Source organism: Lepidochelys kempii, chromosome 13, assembly GCF_965140265.1.
Source record: "Lepidochelys kempii isolate rLepKem1 chromosome 13, rLepKem1.hap2, whole genome shotgun sequence".
Taxonomy (NCBI): Eukaryota; Metazoa; Chordata; order Testudines; family Cheloniidae; genus Lepidochelys; species Lepidochelys kempii.
Genome location: NC_133268.1, coordinates 890673 through 916271, shown reverse-complemented (window position 1 = coordinate 916271; position 25599 = coordinate 890673). Strand labels below are relative to the sequence as shown.

The window sequence follows — 25599 nt, the reverse complement described above, 5'->3', positions numbered from 1 at the left end:
GGGTGAAGACAGGGGGCAGCCAGGGTGGGGATGAGGGCATGTATAGAATCATAGAATATCAGGGTTGGAAGGGACCTCAGGAGGTCATCTAGTCCAACCCCCTGCTTGAATCAGGACCAATCCCCAATTTTTGCCCCAGATCCCTAAATGGCCCCCTCAAAGATTGAACTCACAACCCTGGGTTTAGCAGGCCAATGCTCAAACCACTGAGCTATCCCTCCCCCCCACGTAGTTCTCTTTCCTCTTTCATCTGCCCACCCCTCATCTCTCATCTCTGCCCTGTGACCCCTCGTGTTCCAGAGAAACCCGGCGTCTGCCCAGCTGAGGCCCCAGCGGGCGTCCTCGATCCCTGTTTCTTCCGCTGCTCGACGGACGAGGACTGCCTGGGAAGTGAGAAGTGCTGCGCCCTGAGCTGCGGCGCGGCCTGCCTGGAGCCAGGGCAGGGTGAGTGTCCTGGCAGCCCCCCACAGACCCTGTCAGGACCCCACCCCAGACCTGCCCTGAGGGACCCTGGCTTCCCCAGGGGCTCAGTGTCTCAGCGGAGGCGGGACGCTCTGTCCACCAGGAGCTCAGCCGGGGGCCAAGAGGTGGCAGGTGCTAAGGACAGCGGCTGAGAGTGGAGGGGGGCAGTGTCTGGGGGGGCAGGCGGGGCTAGCGAGGGGGGAGACAGGAGGAGTCCGTGGGGAAGACGGGCGGAGCAGAGGGGGGCAGGAAACAGGACCCCAGGACGACGCCAAGGCTGCAGGGCCCCCCGTGCTGCCCTGCCCCAGGCTGCAGAGCCCGCAGCCCACAGCAGGAGGCGACCCAGCGGCCCCGGCCAGGGGATTGCGGCTGCCACAGACCCCCCAACTTTGCTACTTTGGGGCGGGACTTAGGAGAACACCTGGGAAAGGAGCAAGGCCGCGGGACAGCGGCTCGCGGGTTTGGGGTCTGAGGAGGGAGGGCAGGCGGTAGGCCCAGCAGGGAGGACAGGTGCCCAGTCAAACCCCAACCCCTCCCCTGGGGCGGGATGCTGGAGATGCTTAGCCCCCAAGGCAGGCAGCCCCGCTCAGACATTCCCCGGTGCCGTAGCCCCCAAGGCAGGCAGCCCCGCTCAGACATTCCCCGGTGCCGTAGCCCCCAAGGCAGGCAGCCCCGCTCAGACATTCCCCGGTGCCGTAGCCCCCAAGGCAGGCAGCCCCGCTCAGACATTCCCCGGTGCCGTAGCCCCCAAGGCAGGCAGCCCCGCTCAGACATTCCCCGGTGCCGTAGCCCCCAAGGCAGGCTGCCCCGCTCAGACATTCCCCGGTGCCGTAGCCCCCAAGGCAGGCAGCCCCGCTCAGACATTCCCCGGTGCCGTAGCCCCCAAGGCAGGCTGCCCCGCTCAGACATTCCCCGGTGCCGTAGCCCCCAAGGCAGGCTGCCCCGCTCAGACATTCCCCGGTGCCGTAGCCCCCAAGGCAGGCAGCCCCGCTCAGACATTCCCCGGTGCCGTAGCCCCCAAGGCAGGCTGCCCCGCTCAGACATTCCCCGGTGCCGTAGCCCCCAAGGCAGGCAGCCCCGCTCAGACATTCCCCGGTGCCGTAGCCCCCAAGGCAGGCTGCCCCGCTCAGACATTCCCCGGTGCCGTAGCCCCCAAGGCAGGCAGCCCCGCTCAGACATTCCCCGGTGCCGTAGCCCCCAAGGCAGGCTGCCCCGCTCAGACATTCCCCGGTGCCGTAGCCCCCAAGGCAGGCTGCCCCGCTCAGACATTCCCCGGTGCCGTAGCCCCCAAGGCAGGCAGCCCCGCTCAGACATTCCCCGGTGCCGTAGCCCCCAAGGCAGGCAGCCCCGCTCAGACATTCCCCGGTGCCGTAGCCCCCAAGGCAGGCAGCCCCGCTCAGACATTCCCCGGTGCCGTAGCCCCCAAGGCAGGCAGCCCCGCTCAGACATTCCCCGGTGCCGTAGCCCCCAAGGCAGGCAGCCCCGCTCAGACATTCCCCGGTGCCAGACTCATGTTTAACACCTGGCTTCTGCGGCACAAACGGGGCAGGGGGCCGAGGGCTGGGGGGGCCCATCCGAGGAGGCACCAGCCTCAAGGTTCTTAGAGCTCTGGGCTGGGGGCCCCCACCCTAGCGCCTCTCACACCCGCTGCGAGGCATGAAGGAAAGGCCCCGCAGCTGAGTCCATGAGGAGAAGCTGCAGGGTATCCCATCCCCCGGGGTCCCACCCAGGGAGGAGAGGCAAGGGGGCAGAGGCTCAGCCCTTCGGGCTCAGGGGAGTGAGAGCTTTAGCAGTTTGCCCCGTCTCTCTCCACCGCATGGGAAGCCGCCCAGAAATGACAGCCCGGCAGGCCCTGTGCTGGAGTTGTGTGCCCTGCCAGTGTCTGGCAGCAGCCCTGGAGCAGGGACACTCTCCCCCAGGCACCGTTAAACCCTACTGAGGCGTTCGAGGTACCTCTAGAAGGGCTCTTGTTCTCGGTCTGTGGAATGCTCCGACTTCCTGTAGCATAGGGTTGCCAGGTGTCTGGTTTTCGACCGGAACGCCTGGTCGAAAAGAGACCCTGGCGGCTCTGGTCAGCACTGCTGCCCGGGCCGTTAAAAGTCCAGTCGGCAGTGCAGCAGGGCTATGGCAGGCTCCCTGGCTGCCATGGGTCCGGGCAGCTCCCAGAACCAGCGGCATGTCCCCCCTCCAGTTCCTATGCATAGGGGCAGTCAGGGGGCTCTGCACACTGCCCCCCACCCCAAACACCAGTTCCACAGCTCCCGTTGGCCAGGAACCACAGCCAATGGGAGCTGCGGGGGTGGTGTCTGCTACCTGGCCATGCCTCTGCTTAGGAGCCAGAGCGGGGACATGCTGCTGCTTCCAGGAGCTGTCTGAGGTAAGCGTCTCCCCAAACCTGCACCCCGCACCCTTCCCATGCCCCAAACCCCTGCCCCAGCCCTGATCCTCCTCCCACACTCCGAACCCCTCAGCCCCCTCCTGGAGCCCTCTCCTGCACCCCAAATCCCGCATCCCTGGCCCCACCCCAGAGCCTGCAGCCCCAGCTGGCGCCCTCACCCCCCCCCGCACCCCACCCCCCTGAGCCAGCCCAGTGAAAATGAGCCAGTGAGTGAGGGTGGGGAGAGCAAGCGACAGAGGGAGGGGGGATGGAGTGAGCAGGGGCGTGGCCTCAGAGAAGGGGTGGGGCCTTGCAGGCGGGGCATGGGCAGGGGGCAGGGCAAGGGTGTTCGGTTTTGTGGGAGTTGGGGTGACCAGATGTCCTGATTTTATAGGGACAGTCCCAATATTTGGGGTTTGTCTTATATAGGTGCCTATTACCCCCCACCCGTCCCGATTTTCCACACTTGCGGTCTGGTCACCCTAGTGGGAGTAGAAAGTGGGCAGCCCCACTGTCGCGCCCTAGAGGCTCCCGCCCTGCCCTAGAGGCTCCTGCCCTCGCAGGCTGCCCCACGAAGGGTCGGTTCTGTACCCTCAGACATTTGCCAGCTGCCAGCCCAAGCGGGTCTCTGTGACGTCTACTCCTTCCGGTACTTCTACAACGCCACCGCCCAGAGGTGTGAGCCGTTCTTGTACCACGGCTGCCGGGGAAACGCCAACAACTTTAGGACAGAAGCCGAGTGTGTCCAGGCCTGCGCAGGCCACGGTGAGGGAGAAGGTTTCCCTGCAGCCGGCTCTGCCGAGGGGGCCCGGATCCCCTGCCCCAGGACACCAGGGACACCCCAGCACTGGAGTCAGAGGGTCCTGGTGGGAGAGAGGGCTCAGGCCCCGGGAGGCGGGAAGCGGAGGGGCCCTTTGCCCCAGGTGAGGCCAAGAGCCCGGGGCAGGGGGATGAAGAGGAGGGAGAGAGCAGGGCCGGGGGGAGACGGGCCCTGGCTCACGCTCCCATGGAGCTGGGAGGCTCTGCCGGCGAGTGGGCATCTCACCGCCGCCCGCGTGACTGTTCTGTGCCCCAGAGAAGCCCGGCGAGTGCCCGGCCGTAGAGCAGGGACCGGCCAGGGCCTGCGAGAAGAGATGCCGCCGTGACGACGACTGCCCAGGCGCCCAGAAGTGCTGCAGGAACAGCTGCGGCTCCGAGTGCCGCTCAGTGACCCCAGAAGGTGGGAGCCGCTTGCTGCTGTGAGGGGAGCCAGGGCTCCCAGGGGTCCCCTCGACGCATGCACCCCCGGCTGCACGCGCACCCCCGAGCGCCGGCCGGACTCTCGCTGAGCACTCTCCTGGGGCGGCCGGCACGGTGGGGAGGGCCACACGGGTCTCCCAGCCTCCAGGGGGGTCAGCGCCCGGCCTAGGGAGCAGGGGCCACGGGACTGTGCTGAGTGCAAGGGGGAGGGGGGAGCTGTTTATGGGCGGGGGCAGGACAGGTTGCTGGATTTATTGTGCTTGGGACTCACTCTCCTTCCCAAAGTGCTCCCTGTCCCAGGAGACAGGTGGACATGCGAGAGGCCAAGACCAAGCAGGGACAGGGGTTGGGCTAGGCCCAGACAGAAGGCCAGGGCCAGGTTGGCCCATTTCCTGCCAGGACGCCCTTACCCCACCCGAGGCTGCGGCCCAGGGTCTGATGCCCCGTGGCTGTCTATCGCAGTGAGGCCTGGAGTCTGCCCGGCGTTACCAGGAGGAGCCGTCGGTGCCTGTGATGAGAGATGCCGTTCCGACAGCGACTGCCCGGGCGCCCAGAAGTGCTGCAGCAACGGCTGTGGCCTGGCCTGCGTGGCCGTGGCTCTCATCCCGGAGGGTGAGGATCGCAACACTAGACCCCACTGTGCAGCCACCCATAACACGCTGTCCCAGCAGCTCGGGGCACGTTCCCCCACCCCGCCCTGGGCGGTTTATTGTTCTCCCCCATTGCTCGATAGAATCTCGTACTACGTTCAGTTTGCTAAATGCGGGAGTTCTGTCCTAGCCAAGAGGGCGATGGGAGGTTCCCCTGGGGCGACCGCGAACATTGCCCTGACACACCAGGGCCTGGTCTGTTCTGAGGCCATTCATTCCTGGAGGGGTCCCGAGTGCTGGCAGTCCTACTGCTGAGCTAGTTTCTGCTCAATTGCTTCGGTGCAGCATCAGCTTCCCCTGCCCCCCACCCCACCCTTCAGTGTCCGTGGGGGTCCTCAGGGATCTGACAGAGCCAAGCCCTCGAAGCTGAGTCACAAATTGCCTGGATAATGGGGCATGTGCCGTGAAACGGCTCTTGCACAAGACGAGAAGGAGGTTCAACATCCAGGCTTGTGCACGCTCCAAGTGGAAGTGCAGCCAGCACGGCCGTACACCCCTGCCCAGCCACGTGGGGCTCCCTGGGGCCCACAGCCTTGGCTGGCTGCCCGAGGAGCCCTGCACTGTGAGTGGGGGTATCCCTGCCACGTCTGCTCTGTGTGTTGCAGTGAAACCCGGCGTCTGCCCAGCCCGAGTGCCAGCGGACAGCCTCAGCCCATGCTTCTTTCGATGTACCAAAGACAACGATTGCCCGGGCCAGGAGAAATGCTGCCGTCTCAGCTGTGGCTCTGCCTGCCTGAGACCGAAGCACGGTAAGAAACAGCTATTACCACACCAGGCCCGTGAGCACTGGGGATGTTCCCCCTGCAGGACGTGTGTCTGAGGCTGTGGGAGAATCGGGGCCACTCCCTGAGGATATGTCTACACGGCACAGACCTGGAACAGCAGGGCTTCAGCCAGCGCACTAAAAATAGCGGTGGAGACGTTGCCCTGGCCTTGTCCCCTGCCCCACCCCAGCTCGAGAGCCAGAGCCGCAGCGTCTACACAGTTATGTTTCATGCACTAGCGCAAGCCCTGCCCCCACAAGTCTGGGGAGACGGCCTGGGCGGCTCGCTCTCTGGTGCAGTGTAGACATACCTTCCAGGGCCAGGTCCCCACCCCGGAAACACGCCCTGAATGATCCTGACTCCCCCAAGCCCCAGGAGGTCTGACCATCTCCTGATTGGCAGGGAGCTCAGTCCCAGGGGTCTGGGAATGGGGACGTGGGGCACAGAGCACTGGGGGCCAGGGGGCAGAGGACATGGGCCCAGAGAGCTGGGGACCGAGGGCCATGATGGAGCAAAGAGTGAGGCCACATGGGGCGGGAGCGCTGGCAGGACAGAGGGCACGTGAGCTGAGGCAGAGAGAGGACGGGCAGCTGAGGGCAGGGCTTGGGGCAGGGAGGGGTCTGGGGGAAGAGGACTGGACGTGCCAGGACCCCAGCCAGATGGGGTCACAGGGCAGAGAGGGGGCGACCTCAGAGAGCAAAGGGCAAGGAGAGGCCAGGGAAGGTGCCGAGGCAGCAGGCCAGGGGACTGGTTCTGGGCCGCCCTTCAGGCCGGGCCTGGCCCATTTCCCCAAGGAGCCCCCTGCCTGCCGCCCCATTCCCGCATGGAGTCGCTGGGACTTGGCTGGGGCAGCTCTGTGACTGGGCAGGGCCTCACTGCCACGCGCCTGGCCTGTGTTCCAGAGAAACCGGGGCTTTGCCCAGCATTTAAAATCAGAGACGAGGGGCCGCCCCTGACGCTGTGCTGGCAGGACAGCGACTGCCACAAGAGAGACAAGTGCTGCAGGAGGGGCTCCAGCTACGTCTGTGCACCGCCCTCCCCCACGGCAGGTGAGACGGCACCTGCCCACGTGGGCTGCTCCAGGGGCACCCGCTGCCCACCCCGTCACTCCCTCCCAGGGGCCGATGGCTCGAGGGCCCCATGCCAGCCAGAGCCAGTTGAGTGCACCATTCTGCCCCACACACCGCCCTCCGCCAGTCATAGAGACAGAGCCTCAAGCCCTGTCCCAGTGCTCCCCCCAACCTCAGCGGGGCTGAGCTGACCCCCACATGGTGCCCTCTAGCTCTGCCCCTGGGCTGTACGATGATAACCATGGGGATGCCCAGGGGTTCTCCCCATGACAGTGGGTGGTGGAAAGCAGCCGCGGGGAGCCCGGAGCAGAGCACCAGACATCAGCTGTCTCCCAGCGCACCCATCCCCACTTGCCACGGCTCCTGCTTCCTTCACCTGCCAGCCCCACTGATACTGACCCCACCCTGCGCTGAGCGCTGGGAGATGTCAGAATCTGCCTGCAGTCCCCTTGGCCCTGTTCCCAGCAGGGCCTCCACCCCTGGTACCGGCTGGAGCGTTAGGGCTTGTCTGGATGGGCCGTCACTGCCCTGTGACCACTCTGTGTTGCAGAGGAACCCGGCGCTGGCCCAGCCGCCCCCGAGGGGCACGGTGGGCAGAGATGCCGCAGTGACTGGGACTGCCCGGGAGCAGAGAGATGCTGCAGCCGTCGGTGTCGTGCAGAGTGCCCCACACAGGGCGAAGGTAAGCCCCACCCTGTGCCATTGGCACAGAACTCAGAGCTGATCATAAGAACATAACAATGGCCATACAGGGTCAGAGCAAAGGCCCATCTAGCCCAGTGTCCTGTCTTCCGACTGTGGCCAGTGCCAGGTGCCCCAGAGGGAAGAAACAGAACAGGGAATGACCAAATGATCCATCCCCTGTGGCTCATTCCCAGCTTCTGGCAAACAGAGGCTAGGGACACCGTCCCTGCCCGTCCTGGCTAATAACCATTGATGGACCTATCCTCCATGAATTTATCTAGTTCTTTTTTGAACCTAGTTATGGTCTTGGCCTTCACAACATCCTCTGGCAAGGAGTTTCACAAGATGACTGTGTGGTTTTTTTTGTGTGTGAAAAAAACTTCCTTTTGTTTGTTTTAAATCTGTTGCCTGTTAATTTCATTTGGATCTAGGCTGTTCTCAGTGGTACCAGATGACAGAACAAGGAGTAATGGTCTCAAGTTGCAGTGCGGGAGATTTAGGTTGGATATTAGGAAAAACTTTTTCACTAGGGAGGGTGGTGAAACACTGGAATGCGTTACCTAGGGAGGTGGTGGAATCTCCTTCCTTAGAGGTTTTTAAGGTCAGGCTTGACAAAGCCCTGGCTGGGTTGATTTAGTTGGGGATTGGTCCTGCTTTGAGCAGGGGGTTGGACTAGATGACCTCCTGAGGTCCCTTCCAACCCTGATATTCTATGATTCTATGACCCCTAGTTCTTGTATTATGAGAAGGAGTAAATAACACTTCCTTATTTACTTTCTCCACACCAGTCATGATTTTATAGACCCCTATCATATCCCCCCTTAGTCGTCTCTTTTCCAAGATCAAAAGTCCCAGTCTTATTAATCTCTCCACACAGGGAAGCCATTTCATACCCCATCTCGTTTCTTTTGCCCTTTTCTGGACCTTTTCCAATTCCAATATATCAATTTTGAGATGGGGCGACCACATCTGCACGCAGTATTTAAGATGTGGGCGTACCATGGATTTATAGAGAGGCAGCATGATATTTTTTGTCTTATATTATCTATTCCTTTCTTAATGATTCCCAACATTCTCTTCTCTTTTTTGATTGCTGCTGCACATTGAGTGGATGTTTTCAGAGAACTATCCACAATGACTCCAAGTCCTCTTTCCTGAGTGGCAACAGCTAATTTAGACCCCTTTATTTTATAAGTATAGTTGGGATTATTTTTTCAATGTGCATTACTTTACATTTATCAACATTGAATTTCATCTGGCATTTTGTTGCCCAGTCACCCAGTTTTGAGAGATCCTTTTGTAGCTCTTCGCAGTCTGACTGGGATTTAATTATCTTGAGTAGTTTTGTATCGTCTACAAACTTTGCCTCCTCACTGTTTATCCCTTTTTCCAGATAATCTATGAATATATTAAATAGGACTTGTTCCACTACAGACCCCTGGGGACACCACTATTCACCTCTCTCCATTCTGACAGCTGACCATTTATTCCTATGCTTTGTTTCCTATCTTTTAACCAGTTACCAATCCATGACAGCTCACTTTTCTTAAGAGCCTTTGAGGAGGGACCTTGTGAAAGGCCTTCTGAAAATCTAATTACACTATATCCACTGGGTCACCCTTGTCCACATGCTTGTTGATACCCACTGTCACGGAGTCCCTGGGCAATGCTCTGGAACTGCTCCCTATGGAGCCAGTCAGGACTCTGGTGAGGTCTCCTCTCTGGGAGCAGACTGTCTTCAGGGCAAGAAGCTCTCACGGCTTCCACCTTCCTGGGTCGGACCTCGGAGCATTCAGCATCCTCTGCCTCTCCGTGCGCTTCCCACAGTGAGTCTGCCCAGGCGGGGTCCTGGGGAAGCCAGAGGGTCCTGCCCCACAACTTCACAGTCAGACGTGACTCTCAGCCAGACAGTAAAACAGAGGTTTATTAGACGACAGGAACATGGTCTAAAACAGAGCTTGTAGGTACAGAGAATAGGACCCCTCAGCTGGGTCCATTTTGGGAGGCAGTGAGCCAGACAACCCCATCTGCACTTCACTCCTCGTCCCCAGCCAACCCCAAACTGAAACTCTCTCCTGCCTTTCCTCCTCTGGGCTTTGTCCCTTTCCCGGGCCAGGAGGTCACCGGATTCCTTTGTTCTCCAACCCTTTGGCTCTCACTTTGCAGGGAGGAAGGGCCAGGCCATCAGTTTCCAGGAAACAGAGTGTCGGCAATTTATGTACCCTGGCCCTTTGCTCTGCAACAATTACACTCCCTTATCCCACCACCTACAGACTTAAGAAATGCTAGGGGAAACTGAGCCACCCCTACAGTATTCAGAGGAAACGTTAAGAACTGTCCCACTTAGTCACACACTCAAATAATGTTAATAGATTGGTGAGGTATGATTTCCCTTCAGAAAAACCATGTTGACTCTTCCCCAACAAATTATGTTCATCTATGTGTCTGACAATTCTGTTCTTTACTGTAGTTTCAACCAGTTTGCCTGGCACTGAAGTCAGGCTTACCGGCCTGTAATTTCCAGGGTCACCTCTGGAGCCCTTAGCTATCCCCCAGTCATTTGGTACAGAAGCTGATTTAAATGATAGGTTAGACACCACAGTGAATAGTTCTGCAATTTCACATTTGAGTTCCTTCAGAACGCTTGGGGGAATATCATCTGGTCCTGGTGACTTATTAGTGTTTATTTTATCAGTTTGTTCCAAAACCTCCTCCAATGACACCTCAATCTGGGACAGTTCCTCAGATCTGTCACTCAAAAAGAATGGCTCAGGTTTGGGAATCTCCCTCACATCCTCAGCCGTGAAGACTGATGCAAAGAATTAATTTAGCTTCTCCACAATGGCCTTAGCATCCTTGAGTGCTCCTTTAGCACCTTGATCATCCAGTGGCCCCACTCGTTGTTTAGCAGCTTCCTGCTTCTGATGTACTTAAAACATTGTTTACTATTACTGTTAGAGTCTTTGGTTACCTGTTCTTCAAATTCTTTTTTGGCTTTCCTAATTGTATTTTTACACTTCTCTTACCAGAGTTTATGCTCCTTTCTATTTTCCTCACTAAGATTTAACTTCCACTTTTTTAAGGTTTCAGAGTAACAGCCGTGTTAGTCTGTATTCGCAAAAAGAAAAGGAGGACTTGTGGCACCTTAGAGACTAACCAATTTATTTGAGCATGAGCTTTCGTGAGCTACAGCTCACTTCATCGGATGCATGCCGTGGAAACTGCAGCAGACTTTATCTGGTATTTTTAAGGATACCTTTTTGCCTCTCACTGCTTCTCTTACTTTGTTATTTAGCCATGGTGGCACTTTTTTGGTTCTCGTACTATGTTTTTTAATTTGGGATACGCATTTAAGTTGAGCCTCTATTATGGTGTCTTTAAAAAGTTTCCATGCAGCTTGCAGGAATTTGACTTTTGGCACCGTACCTTTTAACTTCTGTTTAACTAACTTCCTCATTTTTGTGTAGTTCCCCTTTCTGAAATTAAATGCTACAGTGTGAGGCCACTGTGGTGTTTTCCCCGCCCAGGGATGTTAAATTGAATTATATTATGGTCACTATTACCAAGCGGTCCAGCTATATTCACCTCTTCAACCTGATCCTGTGCTCCACTTAGGACTAAATCAAGAATTGCCTCTCCCCTTGTGGGTTCCAGGGCTAGCTGCTCCAAGAAGCAGTCATTTAAGGTGTCAAGAGACTTTCTCTCTGCATCCCGTCCTGAGGTGACATGTACCCAGTCAACATGGGGATACATAATTGAAATCCCCCATTATTACTGAGTTTTTTATTTTAATACCTTCTCTAAGCTCCCTGAGCATTTCACAGTCACTATCACCATCCTGGTCAGGTGGTCGGTAATATATCCCTACTGCTATATTCTTATTATTCGAGCATGGAATTACTATCCACGGAGATTCTGTGGTACAGTTTGGTTCATTTAAGATTTTTTACACTTTCTTTCACATATAGTGCCACTCCCACACCAACACGACCTGTTCTGTCCTTCCGATATATTTTGTACTCTGGTATTACTGTGTCCCATTGATTATCCTCATTCCACCAAGTTTCTGTGATGCCAATTATATCAATAGCCTCATTTAATACGTGGCACTCTAGTTCACCCATCTTATTATTTAGATTTCTAGATCCTATCCCTCACCCCCATCGGTTTGGTAATAATGCCACCCACAGCCCCAGCTGTCAGCCAGTCGCCTTCTGGGGGGCAGAGCTGGACTCTGGGGAAGAGCAGCTCCCCTCCCGGTTGGTGAAGAGGGTCACTCCAGGGAGCTGTAGGGATTTTAGAATGGGTCAGCACCCAGGGACAGGGAGATCCAGGCTTTGCCCATCATTACCTGGCATTACAGGTGTCATGGAGTCCCGGGGCGATGCTCTGGAACTGCTCCCTACAAAGCCAGGCAGGACTCTTTTCTGTGAGCAGCCTGTCTACAGGACACACAGCTCACACAACTTCCACCTTCCTGGGTCTGACCTCGGAGCATTCAGCCTGCTCTTCCCCTCCGTGCACTTCCCACAGCGAGTCCGCCCAGGCGGGGTCCTGGGGAAGCCAGAGGGTCCTGCACCCCAACTCCGCAGTCAGACAAGACTCTAAGCCAGCCAGTAAAACAGGTTTATTAGACGACAGGAACATGGTCTAACACAGAGCTTGTAGGTGCAGAGAACAGGACCCCTCAGCCGGGTCCATTTTGCGGGGCAGTGAGCCAGACAACTCCATCAGCACTTCACTCCTTGTCCCCAGCCAGCCCCAAACTGACTCCCCCTCCAGCCCCCACTCCTCTGGGCTTTGTCCCTTTCCGGGCCAGGAGGTCACCGGATTCCTTTGTTCTCCAACCCTTTAGCTCTCACCTTGCAGGGGGAAGGGCCCAGGCCATCAGTTGCCAGAAAACAGGGTGTCGGCCATTCACTGTGTCCAGACCCCTGCACACCCCTGCCCTCAAGGGCTCTGCAACGATCATACACCCTTACCCCACCACCTAGATACTTAAGAACTGCCTAGGGGAAACTGTGGCACCCCCACAATATTCAGAGGAAACATTAAGAACAGTCCCACTTTGTCACAACAGGTGCGGAGCTGAAGGAAGGGAAAGGATAACGCTGGACAGGGAGGGGGCTAAGTGTGATGAACAGCACACAGAGCTAGCGGGACGGGACGGGACAGGCACCGGGGTCCTTCTTCATTCCTGGTCTGGCCCGGTTCCCTTAGGACACCCCCTTTCCCATGGAGGTGTGAGGCTATATCTGGTGCGGCTCTGTGCCCAGCCGGGGTCTCACTGCCATGGGGCTGTTCTGTGTAACAGAGACCCCCACATCTGGCCCAGCTGCCTCCGAGGGGCACGGTGGGCAGAGATGTCGCAGTGACCGGGACTGCCCGGGAGCAGAGAGGTGCTGCAGCCATCGGTGTCGTACAGAGTGCCCCACGCAGGGCGAAGGTAAGAGGAGCTGGGAATGGGCTCAAGGGTCCCGGGTTACACAGACCAATGGGAATCTCTGCTGACCCAACCCCATTTATTACCCTGATCTCTGCCACCCTAGGTCCAAGGCTGCTTGTCCTTCCGAGCCAGGGGGCCAGGGTTCCAGCCCACTCCATATTGCCTCTCCAACACTAACAGGAGAGGGGGGCAGGAAGAGGGCAGCTTGGGCAGGGAGCCGGGCTTGTGTTCAGGTGTGAGGGAGCCGTGGGGCTCTAGAGCAATTTGGTGCATGTCTGTGGTGGGGCCTGTCCTGCCCAGTGTGATCTCTCTTCGGGAGGTGGGGGCACATGTGGGAGGGGCTGAGGCCAGCGGGAGCAGGGGCTGGAGAAGGAGATTGGACATTCTCACACTTTTGGGTCTGGCTCCAGCCCCAGTCAGCCCCATTCCCCTCACCCCCCCAATACCAGCTGGAGCATTAGGGCTTGTCTGGATGGGCCGTCACTGCCCTGTGACCACTCTGTGTTGCAGAGGAACCCGGCGCTGGCCCAGCCGCCCCCGAGGGGCACGGTGGGCAGAGATGCCACAGTGACCGGGACTGCCCGGGAGCAGAGAGATGCTGCAGCCGTCGGTGTCGTACAGAGTGCCCCGCACAGGGCGAAGGTAAGCCCCACCCTGTGCCATTGGCAGCAGGAATCCGAGCTGTGTCCATCCCTCGCCCCCATCGGCCCCATAATAATGCCGCCCTCAGCCCCAGCCCTCAGCCAGTTGCCTTCTGGGGGGCGGAGCTGGACTCTGGGGAATGACAGCTCCCGTCCCGGTAGGTGAAGAGGGTCACTCCAGGGAGCTGCAGGGTGTCTCAATGTATTCATAAGTGACCTGGAAAAAGGGATAAACAGTGAGATGGCAAAACTTACAGACAATACAAAATTCCTTAAGATAGTTAAGCCCAAAGCTGACTGTGAAGAGCTACAAAGGGACCTCACAAAACTGGGTGACTGGGCAAGAAAGTGGCAGATGAAATTCAGTGTTGATAAATGCAAAGTAATGCACATTGGAAAACATCATCCCACCTGTACATACAAAATGATGGATCTAAAACAGCTGTTAACACCAAGAAAGAGATCTTGGAATCATCATGGATAGTTCTCTGAAAACTAGGGCTGTCAAGCAATTAAAAAAAATCAATCATGATTAGTCACACTGTTAAACTGTCACGGAGTGTGGAAGAGTCAGGGCCCTGCACCCCTCTTCCTGGGATTCACTGAGACTCTCAGCCAGCCAGTAAAACAGAAGGTTTATTGGACAACAGGAACAAACAGAGCTTGTGGGTACACCCAGGACCCCTCAGTCAAGTCCTTCTGGGGGAGCAGGGAGCTTAGACCCCAGCCCTGGGGTTCCCTGTGTTCCTCCATCCAGCCCCAAACTGAACCTAACCCTCCCCCAGCAGGCTCCCTCCTGCAGCCTCTGTTCACATTCCCGGGCAGAGGTGTTACCTCCCCCACCCCCTCCTGGCTCAGGTTACAGGCTCTCAGGTCTCCCATTGAAACTCCCCTGCCACATTCCCAGGTCAACACTCCCCGCTCCCTGCTGCATCACATAAACCATATGTCACGGAGTGTGGGGGAGTCCAGGCCCTGCACCCCTCTTCCTGGGATCCACTGAGACTCTCAGCCAGCCAGTAAAACAGAAGGTTTATTGGACAACAGGAACAGTCCCAAACAGAGCTTGTGGGTACAACCAGGACCCCTCAGTCAAGTCCTTCTGGGGGAGCAGGGAGCTTAGACCCCAGCCCTGGGGTTCCCTGTGTTTGTCCACCCAGCCCCAAACTGAAACTAAACCCACCCAGCAGGTTCCCTGCTGCAGCCTCTGTTCACATTCCTGGGCAGAGGTGTTACCTCCCCCTCCCCCTCCTGGCTCAGGTGACAGGCTCTCAGGTCTCCCATCCCCAGGGCACATTCCCAGGTCAACACTCCCCCCTCCCTGCTGAGTCACATCGTCACATCTCTCCCCCCTTCGAGACTGAACTGAGCGGGGTCACGCTGACCAGTGACCTGGGGAAGTTCGGGGCCCCCTCTCCGGGACAGCGCATCCGCTATCAGGTTGGCACTTCCCTTCACGTGGACCACGTCCATGTCGTAATCCTGCAGGAGCAGGCTCCATCTCAGGAGCTTGGCGTTGGCTCCTTTCATCTGGTGCAGCCAGGTCAGGGGAGAGTGGTCGGTGTAGACAGTGAAGTGTCGCCCGAAGAGATACGGCTCTAGTTTCTTGAGGGCCCACACCATGGCCAGGCACTCCTTCTCGATGGCCGCGTAGTGTTGCTCCCGGGGTAGCAACTTCTTGCTCAGGTACACGATGGGGTGTCTCTCCCCCTTTTCATCCTCCTGCATTAACACCGCCCCCAGTCCCGTGTCTGAGGCGTCGGTGAACACCACAAAGGGCTTGTCAAAGTCTGGGTTTGCCAGAACTGGGCCACTGACCAGAGCCTCCTTCAGCGCCCGGAAAGCCTCCTGGCACTGCTCGGTCCAGACCACCTTGTCTGGCTTCCCCTTCTTGCATAGCTCTGTGATGGGGGTGGCGATGGCGCTAAAGTGGGGCACAAATCTTCGGTAGTATCCTGCCATCCCAATAAAGGCTTGGACCTGCTTTTTGGTGTGGGGAGCGGGCCAGTCTCTGATCACCTCCACCTTGTCTGGTTCCGGCTTTAGGCGGCCGCTCCCCACCCGATGGCCCAGGTAAGATACTTCCGCCATCCCCACCTTGCACTTCTCCGCTTTTACAGTCAGCCCAGCCCCCTGGAGTCGGTCCAGCACTTGTCTAACCTGGGACACGTGGTCCTCCCAGGTCTGGCTAAAGACACAGATGTCATCAATATACGCCACGGCAAAACTCTCCATCCCCCTCAGGAGCTGGTCCACTAGGCGCTGGAAGGTGGCCGGCGCTCCCTTGAGGCCGAAAGGCAGGGTCAGGAACTCATAGAGCCCCAGAGGGGTGATAAAGGCCGATTTCAGTCGGGCATCTGCATCCAGCGGCACTTGCCAGTAGCCCTTTGTAAGGTCCATGGTGGTGAGGTACCGAGCTCCTCCCAGCTTGTCTAGGAGCTCATCAGGCCTGGGCATGGGGTAGGCATCAGATACAGTGATGGCATTGAGCTTCCGATAGTCCACACAGAACCGGACCGACCCGTCCTTTTTGGGGACCAGCACCACCGGCGAGGCCCAAGGGCTGGCAGATGGCTGGATCACCCCCAAAGCCAGCATGTCCCGGACCTCTCTTTCCAGGTCCTGAGCAGTTTTCCCTGTGACTCGGAAGGGGGAGCATCTTATCGGCGGGTGTGACCCTGTCTGCACCCGGTGGACAGTCAGATTAGTGCGTCCAGGCTGGTTGGAAAACAGCTGTCGGTACGGATGCAGCACCTCCCTGACCTCAGCTTGCTGGGCAGGGGTTAGCTGATCCGAGAGGGGAATTGTTTCCAGGGGGAAACCAGCTCTGGTCCCAGGGAATAGATCTACTAAAGGGTCATCTCCCTGCTCTTCCCACTGTCCACACACGGCCAACACCACATTCCCCCTGGCATAATATGGCTTCATCATATTCACATGGTACACCCGGCGGTGGTGCGCCCGGTTTGACAGCTCCACCACATAGTTTACCTCATTGAGCTGCTTGACGACCTTGAAAGGGCCCTCCCAGGCGGCCTGTAGTTTGTTCTTTCTCACTGGGATGAGAACCATCACCTGATCCCCGGTGGCGTAGGCACGGGCCCGTGCCGTGCGGTCATACCAGACCTTCTGCTTCCTCTGGGCTCTGGCCAGATTCTCCCTGGCCAGGCCCATGAGTTCAGCCAGTCTCTCTCGGAAGATCAGGACATACTCCACCACTGACTCTCCATCGGGAGTGGCCTTCCCCTCCCACTCGTCTCTCATCAGGTCCAGGGGGCCCCTCACCCTCCTGCCATATAACAGTTCGAAAGGCGAAAATCCGGTAGACTCCTGGGGCACCTCCCTGTATGCGAACAGCAGGTGAGGTAAGTACTTGTCCCAATCCTGCGGGTGCTGATTCATAAAGGTTCTCAGCATCATCTTTAGCGTCCCGTTAAACCTCTCCACCAGCCCATTGGACTGGGGGTGATAAGCTGAGGCCCAGTCGTGCCGGACCCCACATTTCTCCCACAAGCACCGGAGCAGGGCCGACATGAAGTTGGAGCCTTGGTCTGTCAAGACTTCCTTGGGGAACCCCACTCGGCTGAAAATGGTCAGGAGCGCATCGGCCACGGTGTCTGCTTCAATGGAAGCTAAGGGCACTGCCTCGGGGTAGCGGGTGGCAAAATCTACCACCACCAGAATGTATTTCTTCCCCGACCGGGTCGTCTTGCTGAGAGGCCCCACGATGTCCATGGCCACCTTCTGGAAAGGCTCCTCTATGATGGGCAAAGGTCTCAAAGCCGCTTTCCCCTTGTCCCGGGCCTTCCCCACCCTCTGACAGGGGTCACAGGATCGGCAATACTGCCGGACCGTGGTAAAGACCCCGGGCCAGTAAAAGTTCTGTAGCAACCTCTGCCGGGTGCGCCGGATTCCCTGGTGCCCTGCGAGGGGGATGTCATGGGCCAGGTACAGGAGCCTGCGGCGATACTTCTGGGGGACCACCAGCTGCCTCCTGATCCCACAGGACTCTACTTCCCTTGTGGGAGCCCATTCTCGGTACAGGAACCCCTTCTCCCACAGGAACCTCTCCTGGCAGCCTCTCCTCATGGTCCGTACCACCCTGAGGTCGGCCAGGTCCCTGAGCTTCCGCAAGGAGGGGTCTTTCCTCAACTCGGCCTGGAACTCAGCAGCTGGGGCAGGGACGGGGCCCGGTTCCCTCTCGCTGGCCAGGTCTGAGGCCTCCGCCTCTCTAAGCCGTGCCCCTCGGCCCTCCCTCCCCACCAGGGTAGGGTCCTGCGCCTCCGGTGTGATACCCTCCCCGAGGTCAGGGCGCAGTGCCCCTCGCCGGCTCTGGCTACGCGTCACAACCAGGGCGGCCTGGGGCTTGCTTGGCCAGTCCTCTAGGTCTCCCCCCATCAAAACTTCAGTGGGCAAATGGTGGTGTACCCCCACATCCTTGGGGCCCTCCTTGGCCCCCCATTTCAGGTGTACCCTTGCCACGGGCACCTTAAATGGGGTCCCGCCCACCCCTGTCAGGGTCAGATAGGTGTTGGGCACCACCCGATCTGGGGCCACCACCTCGGGCCGGGCCAGCGTCACCTCCGCGCCCGTATCCCAGTATCCATTGACCTTCCTCCCATCCACCTCCAGGGGAACAAGGCACTCTCTCCGGAGGGACAGCCCCGCGCCCACCCTGTAAACTGAGCACCCTGAGTCCAGAGCCTCCAGCCCTCTGGTGGAGCTGGCCTGGGGTACTCTTCCCTCCTGAGCAGGTGGTAAACTGGCAGCCCCCCTTTCCTGGGTCGTCTGCCCCTCGTCCAGCTGGGTCCCTACCCAGTTAACCCTGGGTAGGTTGGGTCTGCTCAGTCTGTCCCTGAGCCCGGGGCACTGGGACCGTACGTGGCCTCTCTGGCCACAGTGATAGCAGCTCAGGTCACGTTGGTCCCCTCGAGCAGGTCGGAGGGGCCCGACGCCAGGCGTTCCCCTTGGGAGGGGGTTCTCCCTATTTCCCCGCTGGGAGGCCCCCTGGTGACTCTCTCTCTGCATCGGGGGGGGCTTGTTCTTTTGGGGCTCCTCCCGGCTACCCCCTGACCGACTGTTCACAAACTCGTCGGCCAGCTGCCCTGCGTGCTGGGGGTTCTCGAGCTTTTTGTCCACCAACCACAGCCTCAGGTCGGAAGGGCACTGTTCATACAGCTGCTCCAGTACGATTAGGTCCAGCAGGTCCTCTTTAGCTCGGGCCCCAGCTGTCCACTTGCGGGCATACCCCTGCATCCGGTTGGCCAGTTGTAGGTAGGTGACCTCAGGCGTTTTACGCTGACTCCGGAACCTTCTCCGGTACATCTCGGGGGTCAGCCCAAACTCACGGAGCAGGGCCTGCTTGAACAGTTCATAGTCCCCTGCCTCCGGCCCTGTCATTCGGCTGTACACCTCCACGGCTTTGGGGTCCAGTAAGGGGGTGAGAAACTGGAGCCTGTCTGCAGGGTCAACCCTGTGCAGCTCACAGGCATTCTCAAAGGCCGTCAGGAAGCTATCCATGTCCTCCCCCTCCTTCCGCTGGGCCAGGAAGCACTTATCAAAGTTCCTTGCCGTCTTGGGTCCCCCCTCACTCACCGCAGCCGCAGCCGGGGCCCCACTGCTCCTCAGCCTGGCCAGCTCCAGTTCATGCTGTCTTTGTTTCTCCTTCTCCTGACGCTCCCTCTCCTTCTCCTGACGCTCCCTCTCCTTCTCCTGACGCTCCCTCTCCTTCTCCTCCTGCTCATGTTGACGTTGTTTCTCCTTCTCCTGACGCTCATGTTGACGTTGTTTCTCCTTCTCCTCCTGCTCATGTTGACGTTGTTTTTCATGATCCTCCAGCTCCCTCATTTTCATCTCCCTCTCCCATTCCAGCCGCCTCCGCTCCAGGGATGGGGAGCTCCGCCGGGAGGATCCCCTGCTGGGTGCCGGGGTCAGGGTGCCCTCGGTATTCGCTGGGCTTCCCCCAACCCCTCCCCCGGACATAGGTAGGAAGGGTCTCGGGATGTCCTCAGCAGCAGTCTGACCCCTCCCAGCCCGGTCAGGCCCCAGGGCCCACGCTGCGTCCCCCGGGCAGCTTCCCTCAGGGACAGGGATCGGGTCATCCAAGCGATCCCTCTCCTCCAGCTGGGCAATCAGCTGTTCCTTGGTGGACCTCCCGATGAGCAGCCCCCTCTGCCTGCACAGCTCCACCAGGTCGCTCTTCAGGCGTTTAGCGTACATCTCCCTGCTGGCCACTCGCAGGCCGGGCAGCTTCCCACGGTTTCCAGGAAAAGCCCCTCGTGTGCCCGTCCTTCTTGAGGTCACCGACTCTTTGCCAGGGTCGAGCTGCAGACTCCTCCGCCCCTGGGACCGCTCGCTGCAATCCCCTGGGGGACCCTGTTACTGCAAAAGTCTTTCTCTCTGGTCACACATTCCCAGGGGTTAACCGCCCCCCGAAACCGTCTCTCTCTGAATCTTCAGCACGCCTGGTCCCCGTCAATTCCCCTTCGTTTTACTGCTCCCCAGTCACTTACTGCAGGAAGCGCCGTTCACGGGGTGCAGTACATCCCACCGCTGCCACCAGTTGTCACGGAGTGTGGGGGAGTCCAGGCCCTGCACCCCTCTTCCTGGGATCCACTGAGACTCTCAGCCAGCCAGTAAAACAGAAGGTTTATTGGACAACAGGAACAGTCCCAAACAGAGCTTGTGGGTACAACCAGGACCCCTCAGTCAAGTCCTTCTGGGGGAGCAGGGAGCTTAGACCCCAGCCCTGGGGTTCCCTGTGTTTCTCCACCCAGCCCCAAACTGAAACTAAACCCACCCAGCAGGTTCCCTGCTGCAGCCTCTGTTCACATTCCTGGGCAGAGGTGTTACCTCCCCCTCCCCCTCCTGGCTCAGGTGACAGGCTCTCAGGTCTCCCATCCCCAGGGCACATTCCCAGGTCAACACTCCCCCCTCCCTGCTGAGTCACATCGTCACACCATAATAACAGGTTTCAGAGTAACAGCCGTGTTAGTCTGTATTCGCAAAAAGAACAGGAGGACTTGTGGCACCTTAGAGACTAACCCATTTATTTGAGCATGAGCTTTCGTGAGCTACAGCTCACTTCATCGGATGCATACTGTGGATATCATTTATTTAAATATTTTTGGATGTTTTCTACATTTTCAAATATTTTCAAAGGGTACAGTGCTCACTTCATATTTGTATTACAAATATTTGCACTATAAAAAAACAAAAGAAATAGGATTTTTCAATTCACCTAATACAAGTACTGCAGTGCAATCTCTTTATCACGAAAGTTGAACTTACAAATGTCTGACCCAGGATGGCCGTTCTTATGTTTTGTCCCACGCAGGAAGAATGGGGCAGCACACAGGGGCAGCGCGATCCAGGCTTTGCCCATCGTTACTTGGCATTACCGGGCAGCTGAGGTCCTTCAGTCCTGCTCTGTCCCCTTCCCTCAGGACACCCCCTCTTTCCCACATGGAGTTATCAGGTGTTGGCTGGGGTGGCTCTGACAACAGCACCCTGAGCATCTACACCACCCCCAGGGACAGAGCAGAGCCCCCTGGAGCATCCCGGGGGGGCGGGGGTTGAAACCTACAGGGGATCCAGCTGTGTGCTTCTGACGCCTGCTCCATCCACCTCCTGCCCTGAATCTCTCGCTCCTCCCTTGGTCCCTGCAATCCCCTGCCACCCCCTGGCGAGGTCCCAGCAGAGCCCCATTCATGTCTCTAGAGCCCTGTCAGCTTCCTCTCTGTTCCACTCCCCCTTCCCCATGAGGGACCTCACTGGGCCCTACATGTTTGCCAGCTCCCTGCCGAGACGGGCCGCAGGGAGGCCTTCGCTTCTTGCCACTCTGGCCCCTCCAACTCGGGGAAATGGGTCGTTTGTTTATGGCAGTTGTGGGGGGAACTTGACCAACTTGGAGACGAAAGCAGCTCAGTGACTGGGCAGGGTCTCTGCCGCACGCCCATTGTGTGTTCCAGAGAGACCCGGCATCTGCCCGACGCTGCAGAGACCTGGCCTCTGTGTGGAGAAGTGCACCAGGGACACGCAGTGCCCCAGGGGGCAGAAATGCTGCAGCACCGGGTGTGGTCACGTCTGCATGGGAGTCATCGCTGAAGGTATGTTCAGACCTTACACATCAGCATCTCTGTGCTCAGCCCTGCCGCGTGTGCTGATCCCCGGATGAGCTGAGTACAGGGCTCCCCAAGGGCTGAGAGCTGCCTGCCTGAGCTGGGGCTGGGGCTCGCTCAGTCAGGAGCCAGAAGCCCAGTCCCATAAACCTGCCCTGAATGATCCCGACTCCCGGCTGGCCTCAGAGACTCTGAGACTGGCAGATCCTTAACATGGACATGGGGCCTTCTCTCCGCAAAGAGCACCAGTGCAGAGGCTAAGGGCACAAGAGGACAGCGGCCGTGGGGTCTATCTTCCTTCTCCCAGCATGGCCCATTTCCCTCCCCCACTCCCACTGCTGCACTTCGGTGCGCAGGCTGGGTCTCACTCCGTGTGGCTGTTGGGTCTTGCAGTGAGGCCTGGAGTCTGCCCGGTGTTACCAGGAGGAGCCGTCGGTGCCTGTGATGAGAGATGCCGTTCCGACAGCGACTGCCCGGGCGCCCAGAAGTGCTGCAGCAACGGCTGTGGCCTGGCCTGCGTGGCCGTGAAGCTTGTCGGTGAGAGGCAGCGGATCCTCGTGCAGGGCCCATTGCAGATCAGTCCTTAGAAAGGCACATTCGGGTGGATTTCGAACCCGCTGTGTCCAGGGGGCATTCAGCTGGCCCCGCTGTGCCCCAGACCCGTAGGGACCCATCTGCCCTCCTGCATAGCACAGCCAGAGACCCTCGCCTGGGGAGTCCTGCACCCAGCCCAGAACTCCTGGTGGAGCTAGAGCAGACCTCAGAGAGAGAGATGTTCAGACTTGAGCTAACGCCCAAGTGACACAACCCACCACCCCGCCCTGCTCCTTGCTTCTAACCTGAAGATGTGGGGCCCCAGCTCCCAGCCACTTCTCTCAGAAATCCCTCTCCGTGCAGACAGCTGCAGACCGTGACCAAGTCACCTCAACCTTCTTGAGAAACTAAACAGATGGAGCTTCTGCAGTTGCTCCCTGCAGGGCAGCCTCCAGCCACAGACTCGTTCTCTCTGGCTCACCTCTGCCCCTTCCCAGTGTGTCCACCTGTCCGCAGTGAGCCGGTGCGTCCCTAGCCATAGACCGAGACCACTGGGCACTGAGGGACTCGCTAACCGCTGGGGCTTGGGTTGCTAGTTACCCTGTGCACACAGAGGTGGCATGGCCCAGGGAAGCCTCCTTTTAACATCTTGGCAACATGTGCCCAAGCCCTGGGCTCGCTCTGTGCAAGGCACCGTTAACCCCATCCCCAGCAAACATCCCCTAGGGTGACCAGATGTCCCGATTTTATAGGGACAGTCCCAATATTCGGGGCTTTTTCTTATATAGGTGCTTATTACCCCCCACCCCCTGTCCCAATCTTTCTATCTGGTCACCCTAGCCTCCCACCTCTGTGATGCCCTGCCAGGGAGCGCTGGCGGGAGCTGATTCGCATGTGTGCAGCCATTTGCAGACGCACTACCCCAGCGCTTTGCTCCTGAACTGCCCTGGCTGGTTCCCCTGGCTAGGACTCCACTCTCCTGGGCAGTCTTGCTCCCAGCGGAGGGACAGGCCAGGGCAGAGGGCGCACAAGTGATCTACGAGGGAGGCGGGTGCTGATTTCTCCAGCCCCTCGGTGCTGATTTCTCCAGCCCCTCCCTTCTCACCGCACTGTTTGTGTCACCCTTTGGCCTGCTCTGTCTCAGTGAAACCTGGAGTGTGCCCAGCCAGAGCCCCAGGGGCCAGCCAGGAGCCCTGTCTATCCCCCTGCACCCAGGACAGTGACTGCGGAGGAGCTGCCAAATGCTGCCACCTCCACTGTGGCCCCACCTGTCTTGCCCCCCAGCACGGTGAGTTTGCTGCCCCTCTCGGAGCCCGGCCCCACACAGGCGAGGCTCACTGCTGCGCAGGTGAGAGGCATTTGGGACATGTAGGCATGAGCCAGGACCCACCGCAGAAACACGCTGTAACGCTGCTGGTTCTGGCGGGATCCCACGGAGAGGGGCCAATTCAGGACAAATTGCTTCAAGCAGGGCAGCCACAGCCCAAGCCCGGGGGTCCTTTGCACACCGAGGCAAACCCAACCAGCCAGACAGAGAGGACTTCGGTCTCACCCCACTGGCTAACCACAAGTCACACAAGCAATTCCCTTAGACACCCCAGTTTCCCAGCATCCCCACCAGTGCCCCTCGTTATGGGGACAGATGGTTATGAAAACCAACACCCCAGTAAAAGAAAAAAGGTTCCCTCAAGCCTAAAGGACCAAGCCACAGAGCCAGGTCAAAATACAAATCAGATCTTACCCTCAAATCACACTGTTGCCAATCCTTTAGAATCTAAAATCTGAAGGGTTATTCATAAAAGGGAAAGATAGAGAGGAGAGCTAGAATTGGTTAAATGGAATCAATGACATCCAGTAACGGCAAAGTTCTCGGTTCAGGCTTGCAGCAGTGATGGAATAAACGGCAGGTTCAAATCCAGTCTCTGGAGAACATCCCCAGCTGGGATGGGTCCTTCAGTCCTTGGTTCAAAGCTTCAGGGTCGCCAAGTCCCTCCAGAGGTAGGAAGCAGGACTGAAGACCAGATGGAGGAGCTGCAGCAGCTTTGTATAGTCTCTTGCCATGTGGTCTGTCTTCCTTTGTCCCAAGGACAAGCTGCCCATCCCATGGCCAGGAAACACCTCAGAGTTCTGTCCATAGGCAGGTACCTGCACACCTGGCTGAGTCCCAAGGCGTGTCTGCCTTCTCTCAATGGGTCAGTTGTATAGCGGATGGTCCTTAATGGGCCATCAAGCAGGCTAGGCAGAGCTGACACCAACTTGTCTGGGGTGTCACCCAGAAGCACAGCACAAGTTTGAAATACAGACAGTACAGAGCCAATACTTATATCTTTAAATACAAAAATGATACATGCAGACAGATAGCATAATCCTAATCAGCAAACAATAACTTTGTCTTAGACACCTTATTTGACCCCCTTTATACAAGGTTTGGTGCCACTACAGGACCCTGGTTGCAACAATGTTCTATACGGTCCCAGTTCAAGTCAATAACGTCACACACGTCCTGAATGGTCCCTGCTCCCCAGCCAGCAGCTCAGACTCAGGCCATCATTCCCGCAGGGAGCTCAGTCCCAGGGGTCTGGGAATGGGGACGTGGGGCACAGAGCACTGGGGGCCAGGGGGCAGAGGACATGGGCCCAGAGAACTGGGGACCGAGGGCCATGATGGAGCAAAGAGTGAGGCCACATGGGGCGGGAGCGCTGGCAGGACAGAGGGCACGTGAGCTGAGGCAGAGAGGGGACGGGCAGCTGAGGGCAGGGCTTGGGGCAGGGAGGGGTCTGGGGGAAGAGGACTGGACGTGCCAGGGCCCCAGCCAGATGGGGTCACAGGGCAGAGAGGGGGCGACCTCAGAGAGCAAAGGGCAAGGAGAGGCCAGGGAAGGTGCTGAGGCAGCAGGCCAGGGGACTGGTTCTGGGCCGCCCTTCAGGCCGGGCCTGGCCCATTTCCCCAAGGAGCCCCCTGCCTGCCGCCCCATTCCCGCATGGAGTCGCTGGGACTTGGCTGGGGCAGCTCTGTGACTGGGCAGGGCCTCACTGCCACGCGCCTGGCCTGTGTTCCAGAGAAACCGGGGCTTTGTCCAGCATTTAAAATCAGAGACGAGGGGCCGCCCCTGACGCTGTGCTGGCAGGACAGCGACTGCCACAAGAGAGACAAGTGCTGCAGGAGGGGCTCCAGCTACGTCTGTGCACCGCCCTCCCCCACGGCAGGTGAGACGGCACCTGCCCACGTGGGCTGCTCCAGGGGCACCCGCTGCCCACCCCGTCACTCCCTCCCAGGGGCCGATGGCTCGAGGGCCAGTTTTCTGGTGCAGGGGCTGGGATTCTCTGGAGCCCGTGACCTTTATGTGGGGGGTACCCAGAGTTACTGGCTGGAGCAGGGCACCGGGAGGAGGAGCAGGGAGGGACTAGAGGGACAGGCAGTGAGCAGAGAGCTCTGAGGGCATATGGGGAGATTGAGGTGCCCATGACAGGGGCTGAGGACAGAGGCAACCGGGCCTTTTCCTCCTAAGTTACCATCCTGGGAACGAAAAGGTCTCAGTGCAGTGGGTGGGGAAAGGCTGGAACTCAAGGGCTGAGGCTGGATTGAGGAGAGAGCAGGGTCTTTTGTCAGCCC

At 58.5% G+C, this 25599-nt stretch overlaps 1 protein-coding gene across 2 annotated transcripts in view; it reads left to right on the top strand.

The window, feature by feature from the left end:
- Positions 1–25599, top strand: part of LOC140897307 (uncharacterized) — a 41447-nt gene that overhangs the window by 7945 nt on the left and 7903 nt on the right. For both annotated transcript variants that reach the window (XM_073309763.1, XM_073309764.1), the window contains exons 6-19: positions 301–444; positions 3437–3604; positions 3915–4058; positions 4541–4690; positions 5334–5477; positions 6395–6541; positions 7113–7244; positions 7678–7746; positions 12561–12692; positions 13203–13334; positions 21304–21441; positions 21847–21990; positions 23132–23275; positions 25047–25193. In XM_073309763.1, the coding sequence (XP_073165864.1) occupies positions 301–444; positions 3437–3604; positions 3915–4058; positions 4541–4690; positions 5334–5477; positions 6395–6541; positions 7113–7244; positions 7678–7746; positions 12561–12692; positions 13203–13334; positions 21304–21441; positions 21847–21990; positions 23132–23275; positions 25047–25193 (1935 nt within the window). The remainder of the gene's footprint in view (positions 1–300; positions 445–3436; positions 3605–3914; positions 4059–4540; positions 4691–5333; positions 5478–6394; positions 6542–7112; positions 7245–7677; positions 7747–12560; positions 12693–13202; positions 13335–21303; positions 21442–21846; positions 21991–23131; positions 23276–25046; positions 25194–25599) is intronic.